Source organism: Lucilia sericata, unplaced genomic scaffold, assembly GCF_015586225.1.
Source record: "Lucilia sericata isolate MDLA Ls3-8-SP2 unplaced genomic scaffold, ASM1558622v1 Contig000079F_arrow, whole genome shotgun sequence".
Taxonomy (NCBI): Eukaryota; Metazoa; Arthropoda; class Insecta; order Diptera; family Calliphoridae; genus Lucilia; species Lucilia sericata.
This window is the reverse complement of record NW_023994112.1, coordinates 572,994-595,436: the sequence shown is the minus strand read 5'-3', so window position 1 is coordinate 595,436 and position 22,443 is coordinate 572,994. Positions and strand designations below refer to the sequence as shown.

Below are 22,443 nucleotides of genomic sequence, written 5' to 3'. Positions count from 1 at the left end.
ATTTATACAATTGAACAACCTGGCATACAAATATTCTTTATGTACAACACAACAAATACACGTAATTGTGTTTTTGTTGTTGTTGTTTTGGCAGCAATAACAACAACAGCTACATCTATTTAAACGAACGTTTAGCAACTCATAAATGCATTGTAAAAATTGACATTCACTGTTAGAGAGCAGCAGCAGCAAGGAACGAGTATTTGGCAGAACATTGTCTTACATGCAATTTTTATTTGTTGTTATTGTATATATAAAAAAAAATCGTAGAGGTTGTAGTAAAATTACGACAAGTGTTTATCTGTTAGCTATTTTTTTTATTTGGTCAAGTATGGTTTTGAATTTTCAATTGGCCTGGGACACACATGTTGGCTAACTTAGTTGTAACAACAAAAGTTATAAACTAGAGAGAAAAACTAAATGTAGGTTTAAAGACATTGAATTGCTAGGAAATGTGCATTTTTTTTGTTATTTATAAAGTTTAGATATAATGATGCTAATTTTATTGATAGGAACTGTTTGCTGTTTAAGTTAAAATTCCAGCTGTTAAGTGATACGAAACAAAAGACTTAAGACACAAACTTAGAAATATAAACTTGAATAAATTTTACATTTTCTGTTGCATGTTCTGTTGGACAAAGTTTAAAGTTTCAGTACTACTTAGTTCAGTTCTAGTTCAGTTTTAGTTCAGTTCTAGTTTAGTTCAATTCTAGTTCAGTTTTAGTTCAGTTCTAGTTTAGTTCAATTCTAGTTCAGTTCTAGTTCAGTTCTAGTTCAGTTCTAGTTCAGTTCTAGTTCAGTTCTAGTTCAGTTCTAGTTCAGTTCTAGTTCAGTTCTAGTTCAGTTCTAGTTCAGTTCTAGTTCAGTTCTAGTTCAGTTCTAGTTCAGTTCTAGTTCAGTTCTAGTTCAGTTCTAGTTCAGTTCTAGTTCAGTTCTAGTTCAGTTCTAGTTCAGTTCTAGTTCAGTTCTAGTTCAGTTCTAGTTCAGTTCTAGTTCAGTTCTACTTAATTTTTAGTTCAGTTCTAGTTCAGTTCTAGTTCAGTTCTAGTTCAGTTCTAGTTCAGTTCTAGTTCAGTTCTAGTTCAGTTCTAGTTCAGTTCTAGTTCAGTTCTAGTTCAGTTCTAGTTCAGTTCTAGTTCAGTTCTAGTTCAGTTCTAGTTCAGTTCTAGTTCAGTTCTAGTTCAGTTCTAGTTCAGTTCTAGTTCAGTTCTAGTTCAGTTCTAGTTCAGTTTCTAGTTCAGTTCTAGTCAGTTCTAGTTCAGTTCTAGTTCAGTTCTAGTTCAGTTCTAGTTCAGTACAGTTCTATGTCAGTTCTAGTTCAGTTCTAGTTCAGTTCTAGTTCAGTTCTAGTTCAGTTCTAGTTCAGTTCTAGTTCAGTTCATTTCATTTCTAGTTCAGTTCTAGTTCAGTTCTAGTTCAGTTTGTTCAGTTTCTAGTTCAGTTCTAGTTCAGTTCTAGTTCAGTTCTAGTTCAGTTCTAGTTCAGTTCTAGTTTCAGTTTCTAGTCAGTTCTAGTCGTTCTAGTTCAGTTCTAGTTCAGTTCTAGTTCAGTTCTAGTTCAGTTCTAGTTCAGTTCTAGTTCAGTCTAGTCAGTTCTAGTTCAGTTCTAGTTCAGTTCTAGTTCAGTTCTAGTTCAGTTCTAGTTCAGTTTAGTTCAGTTCTAGTTCAGTTCTAGTTCAGTTCTAGTTCAGTTCTAGTTCAGTTCTACTTCATTTTTAGTTCTAGTTCGGTTCTAGTTCAGTTCTTGTTCAGTTCTACTTCATTTTTAGTTCTAGTTCGGTTCAAGTTAAGTTCTCATTCATTCTAGATCAGATCTAGTTCAGTTTTCGTTTAACCCTAGTTTAGTTTTAGTTCTTCTTTTATTGAAATCTTAACACATATTTTCTAACATTTTATTTTGATTAAAAACCTAAACAATAGGCAATTTATTTACTATTTAGAGCAAATCCCAAAAATTTCTTATTCATTTTGTCCCTGCGGCACACCTTTCATAAGAAAAATATGATTTTCATTTTCCAGATTTCACTGACAACATTGTCATCAGAAAAGGTAACACAAGAAAAGAATTTAAATAACAACGTAGGTGTTTTCAATTTTTCTAGATTCTCAGGGCTGGGAAAGCAGCACTAGAATACACAGACTCTATTATAAATTCATTATAAATAAAAAATTACTATGATGTCAATAAAAGATGTTACAAATAATAATAACAAATGTAATGTAAAGCTGAACTAATTGCTTTTGATGATTATCTATGAAAAAAAAAAAAAAAAAAAAAAAATACTGAAATTATGTGAATTTAAACACAGAATAAATCAAAATGCAATGAATAGTTTAAAGAAAAGGTGCGTCATTAAATAATGGCATAAAAGGCGCTTCTCAAGCTTAAAAAAACATAGAAATACAAATTTATCTTGACACTTGGCGTTGTCATCATTGTAGATTGAATTGAAAAACAAATGTAAACAATCTCAAGTTTATGTAAGTGATATTTTTGTAAAATGATTTATAAATATTAAAAGTGATATCGAAATTGAAAATTTAAAAATTTTGTAAAAAAGTTGTATGTTTATGTAAGCTTATTATCAGCTAAACTATATATTTATTTTAATTAATTAAACACGGATATTAGAATTTCCCGGGTGTCATTGCAAAAACAAACAAAAAACAAAAAAATCCAACTAACCACTTTATATTTAATTTAAATATAAATGGACATTGAGCATTGAGGTAGTAAATAAACTACCAACTGTTTTTTTCTAACAGCTTAAAGCTACAACAGCGTCAAACTTTGACAACTACAAGCCAGCATCATTTTTATAACCCAGTTGTCCACATGGTGCTAAGTGTAAATTTACAAGGTTATGTGGTTGAGGTTACACCAACATGCAAAAAAGAAAAGTTGTACAGATACTGCAAAAATTTGGTAATGATGTTTTCTATTAGGGCGACAAGTTAAGCGACATTAGCCGCTCAATAATATTTTCTGTAATATTTGCATACAATAAGTTACGAGACCCTTTAGGATAAGATAAGCTAGAAATCTGTAAAAATACAATAACAAAGTTATCTTTTGAACAGCGACAAAACTAGTTTTCTTCAATAAAGACCGACGAAAGAAGAAACGGAGTCAAGTAATTTGACATACACTTTTGCACCAGAATTGTTGATGTTATAACTAGTCGCACATTTTGAAGAAATTGTTGTTGTCGAAATTTTGACGCCTTAATTGCGAAAATTTCGTTCTTAAATTTTATTCTTTTTATTCCAAGATGAGTGACAACTATGCGACTGGTGTTCTTTGTTGATGACTGCCAATCAATGAACAAAGCTTACGAAATGTCTAGAAAAACTACACGCGACACTTCTAATCAGTTTATGACAAGATAAGCGATAAATTCCTGAATGTAGTTCGCTATCAACTATTTTGATTAGTAGAATAATAATAACGCTTTAAAATCCTTTTCTTTTTTAACATCTACAAGTTGAGCGACAACCTGAACCTCTTATGGCGACAAAGCTTTAAATGGTGTCTTTAAATAAAAGCCCATGAAATATATTAAAGGAGAAAAAAAAGAAGAAAAGAATTTCCTAAGAACAACTCGTCGTCGAATTTTGTCGCTTTGGTAGTTGTTTTTATGAGCAACAAAGCTGATAATGTTGATTTATATTTCTTTAACAATAGCAATTAAATATACAAAATGATATATAAGCTTTTAGAATGAAATATAAGGTGACAGCCAGCGACAATATCCTAATTAACGCTTCACCCTAACCCTGATTATAATTGTAATAAAACTAGTGATAACGTTTTAAATGTTGTTGTCCATTAACTTTCTTAATATCTCAAATACATAAATGTCATCTTTTAAACAATTGTAAGTTGAGCGACAATCTCAACATCAGTTTAGGACCAAGTTTATTATGTTTTATTAATTAAAGATTGTGTATAAAATAAAAAAAAATATCATAAGAGCAGAAAACGTTGAATTTTGTCGCCTTAGACTTCTGTAGCGACACTCATTGGCGACATTAACGCTTTTATAATATTTAGGGACATTGTTTCACACATTCCTGTTAAAAATGGTTAGTGTTTTTATTTACTAAACATCTTTTCAAACAAGTGTCGCTACCAACGTGTAATTGTCGTTCTTTTAGCCATGGACACTATAACAATGACTAGTTTCTTTACACACTTGTCGAGTATAATGTAAAAGATAAAATATAAATTTTTTAACGTTTAAATGGGAAATATTACAACTATTATATAGGCGATAATTGTCGCTCATATAATATTTGGCGATATTTTTACCCATATTATGAAAATTGTGTATTTTCAGTGATTATTTGTTCTTTAACATTGATTTCAAATATGTGTCGCTTAAAATGTATAATTGTCGCCTATTTAGTAGTGAACTCTTTGACAATGATTAGCTTTTTTTTTAATATTTCTCGAGAATAATATAAAAGTTAAAAAGAAAAAAAGTTAAACGTTTTAATGAACAACAATCAATTATATAGGCGATAATTGTCGCTCTTATAATAATTGCTGATATCGTGAAACCAAATTGTAAAAATTTTAAATATTTAGTTTCTTCTCTTGTCGCCCTTTAATCGTGGGCTCTTTAACAATGATTAGTTGCTTTTTATAATTGTCGAGAATAATATAAAAGTTAAAACAACAAATGTTTAACGTTTAAACGGACATTAATTACATAGGCGACAATTGTCGCTTTTACAATATAAATTTTAAGTGAGTTTTTGTTCTTTAACTTTGATTTCAAATAGGTGTCGCTAAAAAGATGTAATTGTAGCCCACTTGTAATGGACACAGTAGTGGATACGGGCGACAATGTCGCCAACTGGTGATATCATTATCTATATTGTAAAAATTATTAATTTTTAGTGTCATTTTGTTCTTCAGCATTGTTTTCAAATGGGTGTCCTTTTAAATGTGTATTTGTGGCCCATTTAGTAGTGGACATTATTCCTTTATACAATTGTCGTGAAAAATGTAAAATTTAAAACGAAATATGTTTAATTATATAGGCGACAATTGTCGCTCTTACAATAATTGGCGATATCGTTACCCATATTATGAATTTTCAGCGAGTATTTGATTTCAAATAGGTGTCACTAAAAATGTGTAATTGTCGCCCATTTTGTAGTGGATGTTGTGTATATTCTTGGAGAATATTTTGTATTTCAATTTCATCTTTGACTTAATCTTAAGGACATGATCACTTGGTTTTAATTTTGCTCCTCCACATTGACGAGTTCTCTTACTTTTTTAACAACCGGGTTTCACACATTTTTTTTCCAACATTCAACACTATATAAAATGATTTATTAAAAAACAAACGCTAACTTTTTACAATTGCTATGAATATCTTAAGTTAATTTTTTTCAAATACAAACAAAAAAAATAGTAAGAAAAATTACTGATAATAAGTGGAATATTTTAATAAGTTAGTGATTTTTACTATTAGGTACTCAGCTGTAAGTTTGAATACAACAAACTGCTGGAGCAGCTGTTGCTGCACCTCTACAACATTTCATTCAAATCTAACAAATTGCACCCTCTAATAGTAGTAGAAGTAGTTGTTGTTATTGTTGTTGGAGAAAACCCCAACGAAATGATAATTACATGTTTATAGCATTTTGGTATAATCAGTTGCAGAAATTACTGCTAATTCAAGTTCAATGTAATTCTATTCTATTATATTTTTTTGTTTTTGTTTTTTTTTTCTTTTCATCTCTGATTTTATTGTAATAAAATTTGCAAAGATTTTTCTCAGCACAAGTTAAAAGGTGTGTTGTTGATGCGGTAAATTCAAATAGATTTTTTTTATTTGCCTTGGTATTTATTAACTATAAGTTTAAAAAAATGATTTTTTGGTGTTGCTGAGGATTCTAAGTGAGTGTGTTTTTAGTTTACCTCATCCAACCATTCATTCATTCATATGTAGACAGTCACCTCAGCAGCCTGCCTGCCTGGCTGTAAGTCAGTTCATAAGTCAGTTTTTAGTTAGTGAGTGAATTTATATTGGAACCAGTATATCGTTGCCATTCGCTGTATAAAGTATTCTTATGACAATGACACATTTTCAATGATTCATTTGTTTATTAGAAATGTTTTTTTTTTTTTTTTAATTTATAGTTGTTATCTCTTCGCTGTCATCTCATCTACTAAAAAAAGCTACAGAACAGTATAATACAATGCTTTGTAAATATGTATTTTTGTTTATGGAGGCAACAGGTTCTGACCCAGCCATGAATATTATTTCTAAGTTTATTTAATTTAATTATTTCGCTTGTTATTAGTTTTATTTATTTGTTTCTTATACAATTTCAATTTATAATAGATTTACAATAATACAAAAGTTTCGCTTTAATAGTTGTTATAAAATCAAATTTATTATAGTGAAACTTTTTAAATTGTACGTATTTCTTAAAACATTGCCTAATAAAGTCTGTTTAATTTGCATGTTGCATAATGTGTGAAAGCTACAGGTTTAAATATATATGGTGGTTGCAACATGTGTTTTTGGAACAAATGATATAGACATTTTTCCAGAAAGAACTACAATTCGTAATCTCTATTATACCATGAGCTCAAAGCTTTCAACCGGTAAAGTTATTGATGAAATCAAAAATTTGAGATAAGTTTTGTAAAAATACTCAAAATTAATCGTTTACAGAAAAGCTTTTATCTCAATGAAGCTTTTTTACAAGAAAAGTTTCTATTTCAGAAAAGCTATTATCTCAATAAAGCTGTTTTTAAATAAGCTTTTATTCCAATAAAGTTTTTTTTCAGAAAAAGTTTTTCACAGAGAAGCTCTTATCTCAAAAGAGTGTAATTTTAAAAGTTTTTTCAAAAAAGTTTTTATGTCAGAAAATTTTTTAAAAAAGTTTATATTTTATGTTTTATAAGCTTTTTAAAAAGGTTTTTATATCAAAAGCTCTTTCTCAAAAAGCTTTTTAGAAAAGTTTCAAAAACTCTCATATCAAACACCGCTTTTTTTTCTAAAAAGCTTTCGTTTTCCTAAAGGTTTTAATCACAGAAAAACAAACTAATTTTTCAGAAAAAAGCTTTTTACAAAAAACATCCATTTCACAGAAATCAATCAAAAATGCTTTTGTAGGAATTTTGTGTAAAGCTTTTATACCGAAAGCTGCTTTTTTTAGAAAAGCTTTTATCGTTAAGATTTTTTTCAAAGCTCTAAAAGCTGTTTTTTAGAAAAGCTTTTTTGCCTCAAAAGTCTTCTTAAAAAAGCTTATATCAGAAAAACAAATATTTGAAAAAAGGCTTTTTACTCAAAACATTTCATTGAAAATCCTTTTCACGGAAAACATATTTTCATAAAAATGCTCTCAAAAGCAATTTTTTTCAGGAAAGCTTTTATCTCAAAAGCTGTTTTTCAGAAAAGCTTTTATCCCAATAGCTGTTTTTCATAAAAGCTTTTATCTCAAAGCTGTTTTTCAGAATAGCTTTTATCTCAAAAGCTAAGGAATTTTCTAAAAAGCTTTTATCTCTAAAGCTGTTTTTTTTCTAATGTTTTTCAAAAATACTCTAAAAGCAGTTTGATCGCAGAAGCTTTTACATCAAAAGCTATTTTTTTCATATAAGCTTTTATTTCAAAGCTATTTTTTCATAAAAGCTTTTATTTTAAAAGCAGTTTTTTATAAAAGCTGTTTTTTTGATAAATATTATCATCTTATAAAGTTTTTTTTTTCAAAAATATTTTAAAACCTTTTTTTTATATAATTATTAAAAACAATATACATATATTTCAAAAGCTATTTTCTTAGAAATTTTTTTTTTAAATTAACTTAAAAAAATACTTTCATCTCAAAAGGAAAAGTTTTTTTTTTACCGGAAAAGCTTCTATGTATATCAAAAACAGTTTTTATCAGAAAATTTCACATTTTCAGAAATCTTGTTTTCAAAAAAGCTTTTTTTTTTCTAGAGAACATGTTTTCAGTAAAACAAAAAAGCTTTTCTCGAAAGATTTTATTGTTGAGTGAAAACAATGTTTATGCGAAAAAAATTAAGTAATATTAGCTTTTTTCATTATAAATAAAGAAAAAAAGTTTTTCCACCAAAAACTTAAAGCTTTCTTAATTAGAAATCTTTAAAACGTTAAAAGCATTTAAAATTTATTACAAACAAGTTATTTATGAAACTTTATTTATTTTGAAAAAAAAAAAAAAAAAAAAAAATACAATATTTTTCCCACTTTCCTTTTCATTTCTGTTGAAATGCCCAAAGCATTAAAAAAGTTTTCTTCTATTATTTTCATTATATGCATTTTATTTTTGCAAGATCTTTTGTTTTTACAATTCCCACCATTCTTTTTTCTAATAATAGTTATTTATTTTGTAGAAAATTTTCAATTAGTTTATAGTGAAGTTGGATAAATTTACTAACTAATTTATTTAATGTGCCAACATTTACTAATTTTATATAATTATTATAATCTATTGGATTATTTTATCTCTCTCTTTTATTTTAAGAAATAAAAAATTATAGAATTTACAACATGAATGATTGTAAACTTGTGGAGTTGTAATAAAAGTAGAAAATCTAGAATTACAGCCAGATTACAACAAACATTAATTTGAAAAACTTACAACAAGATGATTTTTTCATAGTTTTTTTTTTTGTTGTTTATCCCACACATTAATTTGAGTAGAACAATTTTCGAAATTATCTAAAAAAAAAAAATGCAAAAAAAAACAAAAACAACACAGAAAGAATTACGTGCAATTTCAATTACACTTAAAGAAATAACTTTGTTGCATATAAGTGGAAAAAACAAAAACAAAATTTTAAATAATTTTTATAAACATAAAGATAAGAAAAGTTTTATACACTTACCCCCTTATTCATAAAAACAATTTTATTTTATAAACGATTTATAAATCAAATTTCGTATGGAAATTTTGTTTTATAAACATTTTATAAAGTAAAATGTTGTTTATGAATAAGGGGGTTAAAAATTAATAAACAAAAACATTTGTTTTCAAATATTTTCTTAGTGTATTATTTACAGCTTTTTTATAAGTTCTATAAAATTCCCTGGCCCTTTCCTTTAGCTGAAATTCTTTTAATGGTTATAGAGCTGCAGAAAAAAAAAACAAACAATCCAATTTTCTATTGCAATTCAACTAATTTCATGTGTCCATACGAGTGTAAGATAATAAACAAAAATGAGAAAAACATAAAAAAACTAAATAAATAAATAAATTATACAACAAATCACAGATGTTAAATAAAATACAATAATTTGATTATATAATCCAACAAACCATAGAGTTAGCACACGAAAATTCTTTAGAAATTTCTATAACTTACCTTGTTGAAAATAATTCGCTTTGCGCACATACACACACACCAACGCCATCAATTGCAGCTGCGATAAACGCTGTCGCGTTGATTGTGGCAATGGCAGAAGATCTCGTAAATTGGCAATTTCAGCATTAATTAAATCTCTACGCAGTTTAGAGGCACCTTTTGTTGATTTGTTGGCATCAAACCTATAATTTAGAAAAATAATATAAAAATTAATTATTATATTGAAAAGTTATTAAAGAAAATAAATAAATTCGTAGAAGTACTAGTTGGTGGTAAATTACACTACAGATTTTTTTATGATTCATAAAAGTTTAAAAGCAGCAAATAAGAATTCCTTTGAATTTTTAACTAAACATTTCGCAGGTATTAATTTTATGTTATCATTATATTGAAGGGGCTACTGTTTTGGGGTTAAAAATATGTATGCATGTGAATGTATGGATTAGCATTTCTACTTTAACATTTATAACTTTAACACACACACACACTTATCTTGAATATTGCTAATGAAAAGCTGCAATCGATGCCAGGATTGCCAATGTTCAAATTTTCAATTTATTCCATTGAAAATAAAAGATTTAAGACACGAACCTGTGTAAAGGAAGTCATGAATGTTCGTGTCTTTGTTAACCCAGTTTTTTTATTTTGATTGAGAGACAGACGCTTTTCGGAATAAAACTTTTGAGATAAAAGCTTTTTTGTGCAAAAGTCTGTTTTGAGATAAAAGCTTTTCGAACTTTTCTAAAAAAAAACTTTATTAAATTTAAGCTTTCTTGAAATTAAAACTTTTTCCGCAAAATCATTTTTTATATTCTTTTTAAAGATAAAAGCTTTAAAAAGAAAAACAATTTGTTGAAAAAATCTTTAAAGTCATAAAAGCTTTTTTTGGAGAACTTCTATGAGATAAAAGCTTTTCTGGCAAAAGCTTACATGAGATAAAAGCTTTTCTGGCAAAAGCTTACATGAGATAAAAGCATTTTTGGAAAAAGCTTTTATGAGATAAAAGCATTTCTGGAAAAAGCTTTTATGAGATAAAAGCTTTTCTAGAAAAAGCTTGTATGAAATAAAAGCTATTCTGGAAAAATCATCTATGAGATAAAAACTTTTAGAGATAATATTATTTAAAATAATGCTTTTAAGAGCAAAGCTTTTTTGGAAAAAGTTTCTATGAATTTAAAGCTTTTCTGGAAAAAGTTTCTATAAGATGAAAGCTTTTAGAGATAAAATTATTTAAACGAAAGCTTTTAAGATATAAAAGCTTTTACGGAAAAAACTTTGAAGTAAGCCATCTTTCTTGTAAAAAACTTTCCTGAAAAAAATTTTTCGATGTAAAAGTTTCGCTGAATACTAGTTTTTGAAAATAAAACATGTAATATTTTAAAAATACAGCTTTTCTGAAAAAAGCGTTTTTGTAAAAAAAGTTCTTTAAAATAAAAGATTTTATAAAAAAGTATGAGCAAATCTTTTAAAAATCTAGCTTTTCTGAATAAAAACTTTAAATTAAAAAATATAAGTAAAAGCTTCTTGAAGACAAAAGCTGTTTTAGGAAATCCTTTTTGAATGTAGAAGTATTTTTTTTTTTCTTTGAGATAAAATTTTTCCAGAAAAAGCTTTTATTATTAGCTTTTTTCTGTAAAATGCTTTTTTGATGAAAGTTTTTCTAGAAGAAGCTGTTATAGAATAAGATCTTTTCTAAAAACGACTTTTTGAAATGAAAGCTTCTCTTAAAAATCTTCTTTGAATTAAAAGCTGTTTGGCTAAAGCTTCGATATTATTTGATTTCTACTCAGAAACATATTAAAGAAGGAAAAACAAAACGTTATGAAAAAAGCTTTTGAGATAAAAGGTTTCGACATAAAAGCTTTTTAAAGTTGTTTGCTGAAAATTTTCGTTAAGATAACATTTTGGAAAAGGTTTTTCTGAAAAAGCTTTTTGATATAAAAGTTTTTCTAAATAAGATTTTCTAAAAGGATAGGTTTTCTAAAAAAGCTTTTTGGAAAATATTTTTAATATAAACCAAAAGAAAAAACTAAAATAAAAATATTTTTAGTAAAGAATTTTTTGCGATAAAAGCTTTTAATGTAAGGGCTTTTCCATAAGAAAAACTGAATTAAAATAAAAATATTTCTGGTAAAGAACTTTTTACGAAAAAAGCTTTTTGTAATAAAAGGTCTTCTAAAAAAAATGTTTACAAAACTTTTTGAAATGATAAGCAAGCTTTGTTGTGCTTTTTTAAAATTTGTTAATGTTTTTTACTTTTTTAAAATCAAAAAACACTTAAAACGCAGCTTAGTTTTTTAATTTAACTGTTATTTATTTGTGCCAAAAAAAATAAAGTCAACCTGGCAACCCTATTTTAAATGCACAAAACAATGCCCTCAGTTTAAAGTTAAATTCGGTTGTCTTGTATTTTGTTACTTAATGTCTGACTAAAAAATAGAGGGAGGTATCAACGCTGGCGTCTGGCCTCATCAGTTCGAGTACAATTTAAACAGAAATACAAAAAAAAACCAAAACATTGATGTATCACAAAAATTCGCAAGCAGCATTGTTTTAAGCCAAAATGTTTTTTTTTTTTTTTTTTTTTGTTTTACAAAAATATAAAAAAATACAATACATAGAATTCCATATGAAGAATAAAAGAGCCAGCTTCTTTTATTTTTTTTCTTTCGACGTTCCAGTTGAGTTTTAAAGCTTTTTTTGGTTTTTGGTATTATTAAAGCCTTTGGGTGGTTTTGATGATGGGATTTATATATTTGTTGCACATTGTGTGTGTTTTTTTTAGAAGATTTTGTTCTTTTTTGCTTTTGTGCAGTTAAGTAGCAGCTATGAATACCCGCAGTGCAACTTGCAACAACTAACTCTTCTTTTATGCGTTAAAGTAGCTGCTTTCTGGGATTCCTGTTGGTATTTCTTTATTTTTCATTTTTTTTTGTAATTTTTGGTTTATTTCTTTTATAATGAGTTTTATTTACACATTTCCCACGCTACAAATTCATAATTTTTGTGTGGGGAATTTTAATAAAAAAAAAAAAGTAAAAATATAATTTGTTTATGTGTTACCAAGTGTATTACAATATTGATTTTACAAATTTACTTGGTTAAGAGCATCAACTATGTTCTCTGATATCTATGTTTTCTGTTTTTATGATATAGTGCAAGTTTTTTATTATAGTTGCTGAGCAGTTTTCTTTTTCCACATTCCTCTTGATTACGTTTCATTAGTTTTTAAACGTAAAAATTTACAAAAATTCTCAGAATTTTTATCATTTCCACTGAACAATTGTTAACCACAACTGTGAGTGTTAAAGGCAGCCTCGTCATCATCGTGGTCTTCATTATTATTTTGTTTAGTTGTTAGGATGAATGATGATCTTTACCTAGATGTTTTAGTCCATGATTGAGTTTATGTTTACACACAAACGAATCAAAGAAACATTTTAGATAAAAGGAAAAAGACAAAGCTATGTTTTAGAAATTTATGCTTTCGGTAAGAAGTAGACCAATGGGACCAACCTTGGATTCAGACTAACAGGAGAGCAAAAGAATTTCTGAAATTTTCAGGAACAAATTCTATGAAAGACGATTCTAACTACTAACTAACTAACTAACTAACTAACTAACTAACTAACTAACTAACTAACTAACTAACTAACTAACTACTAACTAACTAACTAACTAACTAACTAACTAACACTAACTACTACTAACTAACTAACTAACTAACTACTAACTAACTAACTAACTAACTAACTAACTAACTAACTAACTACTAACTAACTAACTAACTAACTACTAACTAACTAACTAACTAACTAACTAACTAACTAACTAACTACTACTAACTAACTAACTAACTAACTAACTAACTAACTAACTAACTAACTACTAACTAACTAACTAACTAACTAACTAACTACTACTAACTAACTAACTAACTAACTAACTAACTAACTAACTAACTAACTAACTAACTAACTAACTAACTAACTAACTAACTAACTAACTAACTAACTACTAACTAACTAACTAACTAACTAACTAACTAACTAACTAACTAACTAACTAACTACTAACTAACTAACTACTAACTAACTAACTAACTAACTAACTAACTAACTAACTAACTACTAACTAACTAACTAACTAACTAACTAACTAACTAACTAACTAACTAACTAACTACTAACTAACTAACTAACTAACTAACTAACTAACTACTAACTAACTAACTAACTAACTAACTAACTAACTAACTAACTAACTACTAACTAACTAACTAACTAACTAACTAACTAACTAACTAACTAACTAACTAACTAACTAACTAACTAACTAACTAACTACTAACTAACTAACTAACTAACTAACTAACTAACTAACTAACTAACTAACTAACTAACTAACTACTAACTAACTAACTAACTAACTAACTAACTAACTAACTAACTAACTAACTAACTACTAACTAACTAACTACTAACTAACTAACTAACTAACTAACTAACTAACTAACTAACTAACTAACTAACTAACTAACTAACTAACTACTAACTAACTAACTAACTAACTAACTAACTAACTAACTAACTAACTAACTAACTAACTAACTAACTAACTACTAACTAACTAACTAACTAACTAACTAACTAACTAACTAACTAACTACTAACTAACTAACTAACTAACTAACTAACTAACTAACTAACTAACTAACTAACTAACTAACTAACTAACTAACTAACTAACTAACTAACTACTAACTAACTAACTAACTAACTAAACTAACTAACTAACTACTAACTAACTAACTAACTAACTAACTAACTAACTAACTAACTAACTAACTAACTAACTACTAACTAACTAACTAACTAACTAACTAACTAACTAACTAACTAACTAACTAACTAACTAACTAACTACTAACTAACTAACTAACTAACTAACTAACTAACTAACTAACTAACTAACTAACTAACTAACTAACTAACTACTAACTAACTAACTAACTAACTAACTAACTAACTAACTAACTAACTAACTAACAACTACTAACTAACTAACTAACTAACTAACTACTAACTAACTAACTAACTACTACTACTAACTAACTAACTAACTAACTAACTAACTAACTACTAACTAACTAACTAACTAACTAACTAACTAACTACTAACTAACTAACTAACTAACTAACTAACTAACTAACTAACTACTAACTAACTAACTACTAAAACTAACTAACTAACTAACTAACTAACTAACTAACTAACTAACTAACTAACTAAACTAACTAACTACTAACTAACTAACTAACTAACTAACTAACTAACTAACTAACTAACGAACTAACTAACTAACTAACTAACTAACTAACTAACTACTAACTAACTAACTAACTAACTAACTAACTAACTAACTAACTACTAACTAACTAACTAACTAACTAACTACTAACTACTAACTAACTAACTAACTAACTAACTAACTAACTACTACTAACTACTAACTAACTAACTAACTAACTACTAACTAACTAACTAACTAACTAACTAACTACCTAACTAACTACTAACTAACTAACTAACTAACTACTAACTAACTACTACAACTAACTAACTAACTTACTACAACATTAAGAAAAAAATTCTTCCGAAATCTTTAAGTCTTGATAAATCCAACAAATTTAGAAACCGCTCTACTGAATTTAAAAAAATCTATTACTTTTCGATATCAAGATCGTTTATTGCCCGACTTTTTTTTAATCCTATGATTTCCCTTCTATGTATGTGCCTTAGTTAGTACATTGAAGAGTTTTATAGCTTTTAAAACCACAAAAAAATATACATCATTTTTCATAAACTACAACAACAACAACGAAAATTAATAATAAAAACCAACGCGTAACACTGGTAGCAATATCGACTTCATCATCATCAGGGATCTTCATTATGAGGATCAACATATTGTTTGTGAGCTTTTGGAAATTTCTGTTGTGTTGCCATAAACGAGATGTATCACTCAAACATTCGGCCAGGTTGGTGGTAAATAAAAATAACAACAAAAAGCAATATGCAAAAACAGCTACATATCAGCTAACGACAACAACAGCAGCAGCAGCATTATAAGCAGCAAACAACCAATAGTTAATAAAATATTTTTGTTGCAACATAAAGCTACTGCTGAAAACTTTAAAGAAATTTTGCATTTAGAATGTTTTTTTGTTTTTAACTCTTTAACACTTTTTTCACTGCTACAGCTTCATATAGTTGCCACTGTCTGTGTCAGTTGTTCTTTCATTTTTTGGGGTTTTCAACGACTAGGCGGCAGAGCCAGTGTTTGCTAGTATTAGTTGATGATGGTGGTCAATTATCTTTAGCTGTGTTGTTGTCTTGCTACCGGTATTGAGTTGGCATTTTATAGCTTTTGGAGCATAATGAAGTTTATGGATTTATGAGCGCTGTTCTTGGGAAACACCAAGTGTGATGGCAATGAAATGTTAACAAAATCCAAGACTAACAATTTCTCTCATTTTTGCCTTAAAGTTAAAGAACAATAGCAACAACAGCAACTGCAACAAATACAAGAAAAGCGTGGTAAAAAAAACTAACGTTTACGCGTGATATTGATCGGCGCTTCGTTGCACACATAATCTGTAGCTTATTTTTTTGTCTTTGGTTTGATTTTTGTGGTCTGCATAAAGTATATTCTTAATAACGGTTTGGTTTTGCTCTTGCTTGCCTTATGTGGCGATTGTTGGCTTGCTGCTGCTCACTTATATTTCATCATTCAATTTTTTCATTTTATTTTTGGTTAATTTTTTCTTGCTACCGGGCAAAATATTTTGTAAATCTCAAGTTCATGTTGTTTATATGTTGTGTTGCATTGTATTGGTACGTGCATTGGTTGGCTTCTTTGCATATTTGCTACATATTGTTATTTGTTGTTGTTTTATTCGCTGTCTTTAGCTACTGTTGTTGGCAACTTTTGCTATTTGTTGGCTGCTGCTGTTGTGTTTTTTTTGCGATGATTGCTTTAATTTGCGTGCGAAAGTTTTTAATAAAATCTTGAAAAAAATATAAGTATGAAAAATACAAATTCTGGCTATATTTTTGTTGTTGTTCCTTTGGCGAATACATCATTTTTACAATGTTCCCATGACTGTTTTTTTTTTTTTTGGTTATTTTTAAGCCATGGTTTATAAAAGTAATAATTTTGTAGGCGATCAAAGTTTTTTTTTTATTTTACATTCCTTAAGAGAAAATTTCAAATCTTTTCAGTTTTAAACATACAACATTTTTTAGATATTTTTATAATTTTGTAAATTATAATAGAATATCTTTAATAATACCATTTAGCTCCTTTATAGTAACAAAGATCCTTAAACAATTGATTTATTGTAGAGGTGTTCAACTTAACAATTTAAATGAAGGAAATCAATAAATTTTTAATTAAAATCAGTTAATTACGTCCAGAACTTCTGTTAAATTTTGATAAGGTTTTTAATCGATTTAATTGCTTTTTGTATAACAGTTTTCTTAAATTTTGTATAACTATACCTTTTTCAAGAAAATAACTATATAACAGTTTCTCGATAGAATATTTATTTAATAACCTTTTCTTTATATAAATGGTTTTTCTATAGAAAATTTTTCCATTGAAAAAATTAATATAAAAAAAGATTCTTGTTCTGCAGAAAAAATTGTGTAAAACAAAATTGTTTATAGACATTCTGTATAACAGTTTTTGTACAAAAAAGTGTACAAGTTTTTTTAAGAAAATATTCCATAATCAATATTTTATAAACAATAATTATTCTATAGAGATATAGAAAAATATCTGTATAACAGTTTTTTTTCTACAGAAAATTGTTTTATAACAGTTTTTTCTATAAAATTAACAGTTATTATATACAAAATTATGTTTTTTCTATAGAAAAATTTATATAACACTTTTTATAGAATAATATGTGTTTAACAGTTATTGTATAGAAAATTATTGTATAACAGTTTTTTTCTATAGAAATCTTTCAGTATAACAGTTTCTCTACACAAGCATTTTGTGTATAACAGTTTTTTTCTACAAAAATAAATTATCGTATAATGAGCTAATTATGGTATAAGGGTTTTCTATAGAATGATCCTCATGTGAAAAATACTGTTTTTCCAAGTAAAATTAAATTAAAGTTTTTTTCTATAAACATTTTTCTATAGAAAATTTTCTGTATAACAGTTATTATACAGAAAAATTATTGTGTAAGACTTTTTTCCATAGAATTTTTTCTTTATAAGAATTATACAAAATTATTGTATAACAGTTTTTTCTATGAAAATTTTCTGTATAACAGTTTATGACATCGAAAATTTTTATGTATAACAGTCATTTTATTGAACATTTTCTGTATAACAGTTTTTCATATATAATTTTTCTTTTATAACAGTTATTACCTATTTATATAACAGTTTTTTTCTATAGAAAAATGTTTGTAGAACACTTTTCTATAGAAAAATATATGTATAACAGTTTTTTTTTTCTATAGAAAAAGTCTCGTAAAACAAACCCATTAATGTATAACAGTTTTCTATGGAAAAATATGTGTATATCAGTATTTTTGTATGTAAAATAATTGTATAACAGTTTTTTTCTATAAACATTTTCTATATAACAGTTTTTCTATAGAAAATTTTCTGCATAACAGTTATTCTACAGAAAAATTATTGTATAACACTTTTCTATGATTTTTTTTTTATAGCAATTATACGAAATTATTATATAAGAGGTTTTTCTATGGAAATTCTTTGTATAAAAGTTATTGTATAGAAAATTTTTCTGTATAACAGTTTCTGATATCGAAAAATTTTCTGTATAACAGTTATTTTATTGAACATTTTCTGTATAAAAGTTTTTTATATACATATAATTTTTCTTTTATAACAGTTATTTTCTATTATAACAGTTTTTTTGTTTGTAGAATATTTTTCTATAGAAAAGTATCTGTATAACAGTTGGTGTATAAAAAATTACTGTATAACATTTTTTCTATAGAAAATTTTAACAGTTAACAGCAGTTATACATAGAAAAGCTTTGTATAACAGTTTTTTTTCTGAAAAAAAGTTATTGTATAACAGTTTTTTTATAGAAAATTTTCTGCATAACAGTTTTATTATTGTATAACGGTTTCTTATACAAAAATTTCTGTACAATACCAATGCTGAATCCTTGTCGCACTTGCTATGTTATTGATGGGAAGCCACCAGGGCATCAACAGATTTTGGCTGAAATCGGACATAATCGATTTGTTTCAAACGATTTAAGTAGAAAACTACTTAATGTAAACATACTTAATGACTTCTTCTAGATCGGTTAAAAACTATTTGCCATAACTTGCACTTCTCCGACTACAATTACTTTCAAATCAATTTTAAAGAATTAGGTACTATACTCCCAACAAGACTATCAAGTTCTATTTTTGTGACCCCTTAAAAAATTTATTTCTACTTTGTCGAAATTTGAAGCTTTCAAATAACATCTGAGACTGGTTTTAAAACAAAAACTAAACCAAAATTTTTCAAAATTTATAAGCGAATATTCGGTACTAAAAATCTTCATCTTAAGTTTAGACACTATTGAAGTAAATGAGCGCTAAATGCTACCATTTTAGTTATTTATCTAACAAAAACAACTAACTAAAGAAAGCCACCCTAATAGCCGATCGTTTATGTATTTACTCGGCTTATTTTCTGAGTTGATGAATTTCAATTGACTTGGTCGTCGTCGTCGTCATGATGACAACATGACAACAGACACACGCTCCAACAATTTATCAAACAAACATACATAACAAACAACTAATTGGTCGAAGACTGCCGCCGATATATAAAAAAAAACAAAAACAACAACCTGAATAATAATAATAAACTCACTTACTCTCACACATGTTCCAGAGTCAAACGCAAACATTTCACAAAAAACACGAATAAAATCATACGAATGAAAAACTACTAAACGAACAACTTGTTTATTTATGTGTGTAGTAATGTGTAGGTCTGTCTGTCTGTCCATTTGTCTTTCTCTCTGGGTGTTTGTGTTAAAACTCCACATGAGTTGTGATGGAGTTATTGGGGAAAAGAAAAAAAAAAAAAGATTCGCAGTTGTTGTTGCTGGTTGGTTGTAATGTGTCACACGCATCAATGATTTTACGCGTATGTATGGAAGTTTATTGGTATGAATGTTTATCGTGTTTGTTTGTCCAATAATCATTAATAATATATGAATCAGAGATGAAAAAGTGATGTACAATGGTATTGGGTTTTTGGTACTTATTGATACATTATTTTGAAAAGATTTATGGGATTTATTAAAAAGTTTTTTATATGAAACTATTTTCAATATTTATACCCAAAATTATCGATTAAGCAATAATGGGTTAATCATTTAAATTTAGTCTTTTTTTAAAGGAAAAAGTACCAATTTATTTTAGGTACTAAATGTATAAGATCACATCTTAGTTATATAAAAATATAAAACCCCTATGTGTAGTACACTTGTACAAACCAATTTAAAAGTAGAAAATTCGGAATGCGCCAAACGTACGTACGACAGTGATATTTGATGATCACGATGTGTGAGAATAAAAAGATGGTTGGTGTTCGACGTTGTTGTTGTTACTAATAAGTTTATATGAATGATATTTTTAACTTAAATAAACAAATAAAAGAATAACAACAACAACAACTAAAATAAATAGTAGTGTATGACTGAGTACAAATATTTGTTTTAGCGCACAAGCTTGAAATATTTTCTTTATTAAAAATTTCTATTAAATCAATAAAATAAATATTATTTTGCAGAATATCATCAGAATTCCTTTTTGTATAACTAAGTTATGATTTAGCAGCACGCTTTGAATTTACAATTTTATGCTTAATTTAACTATGACTAGACTTTGTTATGATTAGCTACTGATCGAGTTTTTACGTTTTATCTTTATTGTTGTGTTATTAAGCTGAAATAAAAATAACATTTTAACACTGCATAATGTATTTTATTATATCATTAGATTTGAGTTTTATTGCCAAAAATCATATGAATTTAATTTTTATTATGATTGATAAGAAACGTTATTTTTTATAGAGCCTACACGGTTTATTACTGTCGGCTGGATAATTGTCACGTGATTTATGCATATTTTTTTTTTTTGTGTAAACAAGTTATTATTAATAAGTATCATAAATATGTGGGTTTTATTTAGCAGTATATAATCAGCAGCAGGTTTAAAATTCGTAAGTGTCTATACGTTTCTTATCGTACAGTTATAGTTGGAACTACAGGGCATCATTGATGATCGTAGTTGAAACTAATTTAATCGGTTTGTTTTTGTACATTCAAAATCTATTCTATGTAATCCAGTTGTAAACATGATTTGGACATTAGTATTGATATCACTATTCCGAATCATAAACATTGCTTGAACCATAAATACTACCTAACATAAGATCAACATTTAATTCTTCCTCTACTTTCAAATCCACGACAATAAGAATCAGTTATCTAAGACTCTCAAAAACTAATAACATTCCCCGTCAAACTTGATTCCATTTGCAGTTATTCTCAAAACTTAAGGTTTTGGTTATAGTTTTAAATCAGTTCAAGTATATGTAAATCTATTTATTGGATAAAAATACTATTGGTTCAAAACCCTCTCAATAGCCATATAGGCAGCTTATTAGTAATGGACTATTTCCCTGGTATTCAAGAGAAAACTTAAACTCTTACAAGGCGGATATTTTTACTTAATCATGCCCCCAGAGGGCATGTTACCTTGATGAAAGACCACATATTGATGTTATAGCAATCCCGGGGAAAAGAGGTGCTACCGGTACCAGTGTGCCGGGACTATAAACTGCTGATGGTCAAACGTATTATCGGCCTTTCCTTGGAATGATTTGACATAGGGTCGAACCAGAGAACCACATAATAGGGAATCACGGGAACCGGTAAACCGCAGGGCAGAGTTGCGGACTTTGTCTTGTCCCGGTTATTGAAGAGGTCTCTTCGGGGTACACGTGGTGGCTGTAGTTTAAATCCAAATGCGAATGTCGGTTAAAAGACTGATGCACGTTAAAGTCTATAATTTGGGATAAGTTCGGTGCCGAGACAACAAATACTCCACAGAGTGACTAAGCGTTGGCAATGGGTTGGTGTTAAATGTATGTACATGATATAGGATGGCTATAGGAACTTACCCACCCGTAAACCTAGAGTGAGTGTGTCAGACATTGCTCTCCATGAGTGTGTCGAATGAATGAGAAGTGTGCTGAGTTGAATAGTGATGGATGAATGATATATTATAAGTGATACCATTGCATTTTCGTTCCTTGCCTATGTATGTTCAAGGTTTACTCTGTTCTTACCAGATTAACCATAGTATGTTCTCTGTGAGTAAAAACAAGTCCTCTGTGAGTAAGAACGACTCCTACTTATGTAGGTGCTATGTGCCGACTCAGCAAAGGCCATCTCGTGTTTGTGATGTTTTTGAAGTTAAGCAATGATCAGAGATTAGATAGCTCGAGTACTTGAGCTAAGTGCTTGTGCATGGGCCAGCAGAACCATGTACAAAAGCTCATCCTGTGGTTGAAAAAATATCACCGTGAAATAAGGGTCAAGGGAAACATGGTCATGCGGAGTATTAGAGCAAATACCCCTTTGAATGGGAGACAAAACGGGTGTGGGAATCTAAATAGAAACCGACTAGCTAATCACCACACTAGCTTCCTAGATAGAAGTCAGAATGTGTAAACTGGATTGAAATTGCAATGGCTCCAATAGAGGTTACTTATTTACCAACAATCAAAGGGCATTTAGGGCGTTATCGGGTGATGTGGTTAAATCTAAATGTAAGAGAAGAGAACTCCATCAAGTTAACCTAACGAATTCAAAACCGTTTGATGAAACGATAACTGAATTAAAAACATGGGCGAGATGTCCACTATGGACACACAAACAGAGTTACCGTTAAACATTTGTAGTCAAATGTACTTTATTTGTATTAAATTCATATAACAAAAACCTCATTTTTCCC

The 22,443-nt window shown here is 27.9% G+C and overlaps 1 protein-coding gene across 1 annotated transcript in view; it reads right to left on the bottom strand.

Annotated features, from left to right (window-relative positions):
• The window catches only part of LOC119616538, a 63,022-nt gene that overhangs the window by 21,325 nt on the left and 19,254 nt on the right, over window positions 1-22,443 (bottom strand). The window contains exon 3 of the mRNA XM_037972951.1: window positions 9,358-9,539. Within this exon, the coding sequence (XP_037828879.1) occupies window positions 9,358-9,539 (182 nt within the window). The remainder of the gene's footprint in view (window positions 1-9,357; window positions 9,540-22,443) is intronic.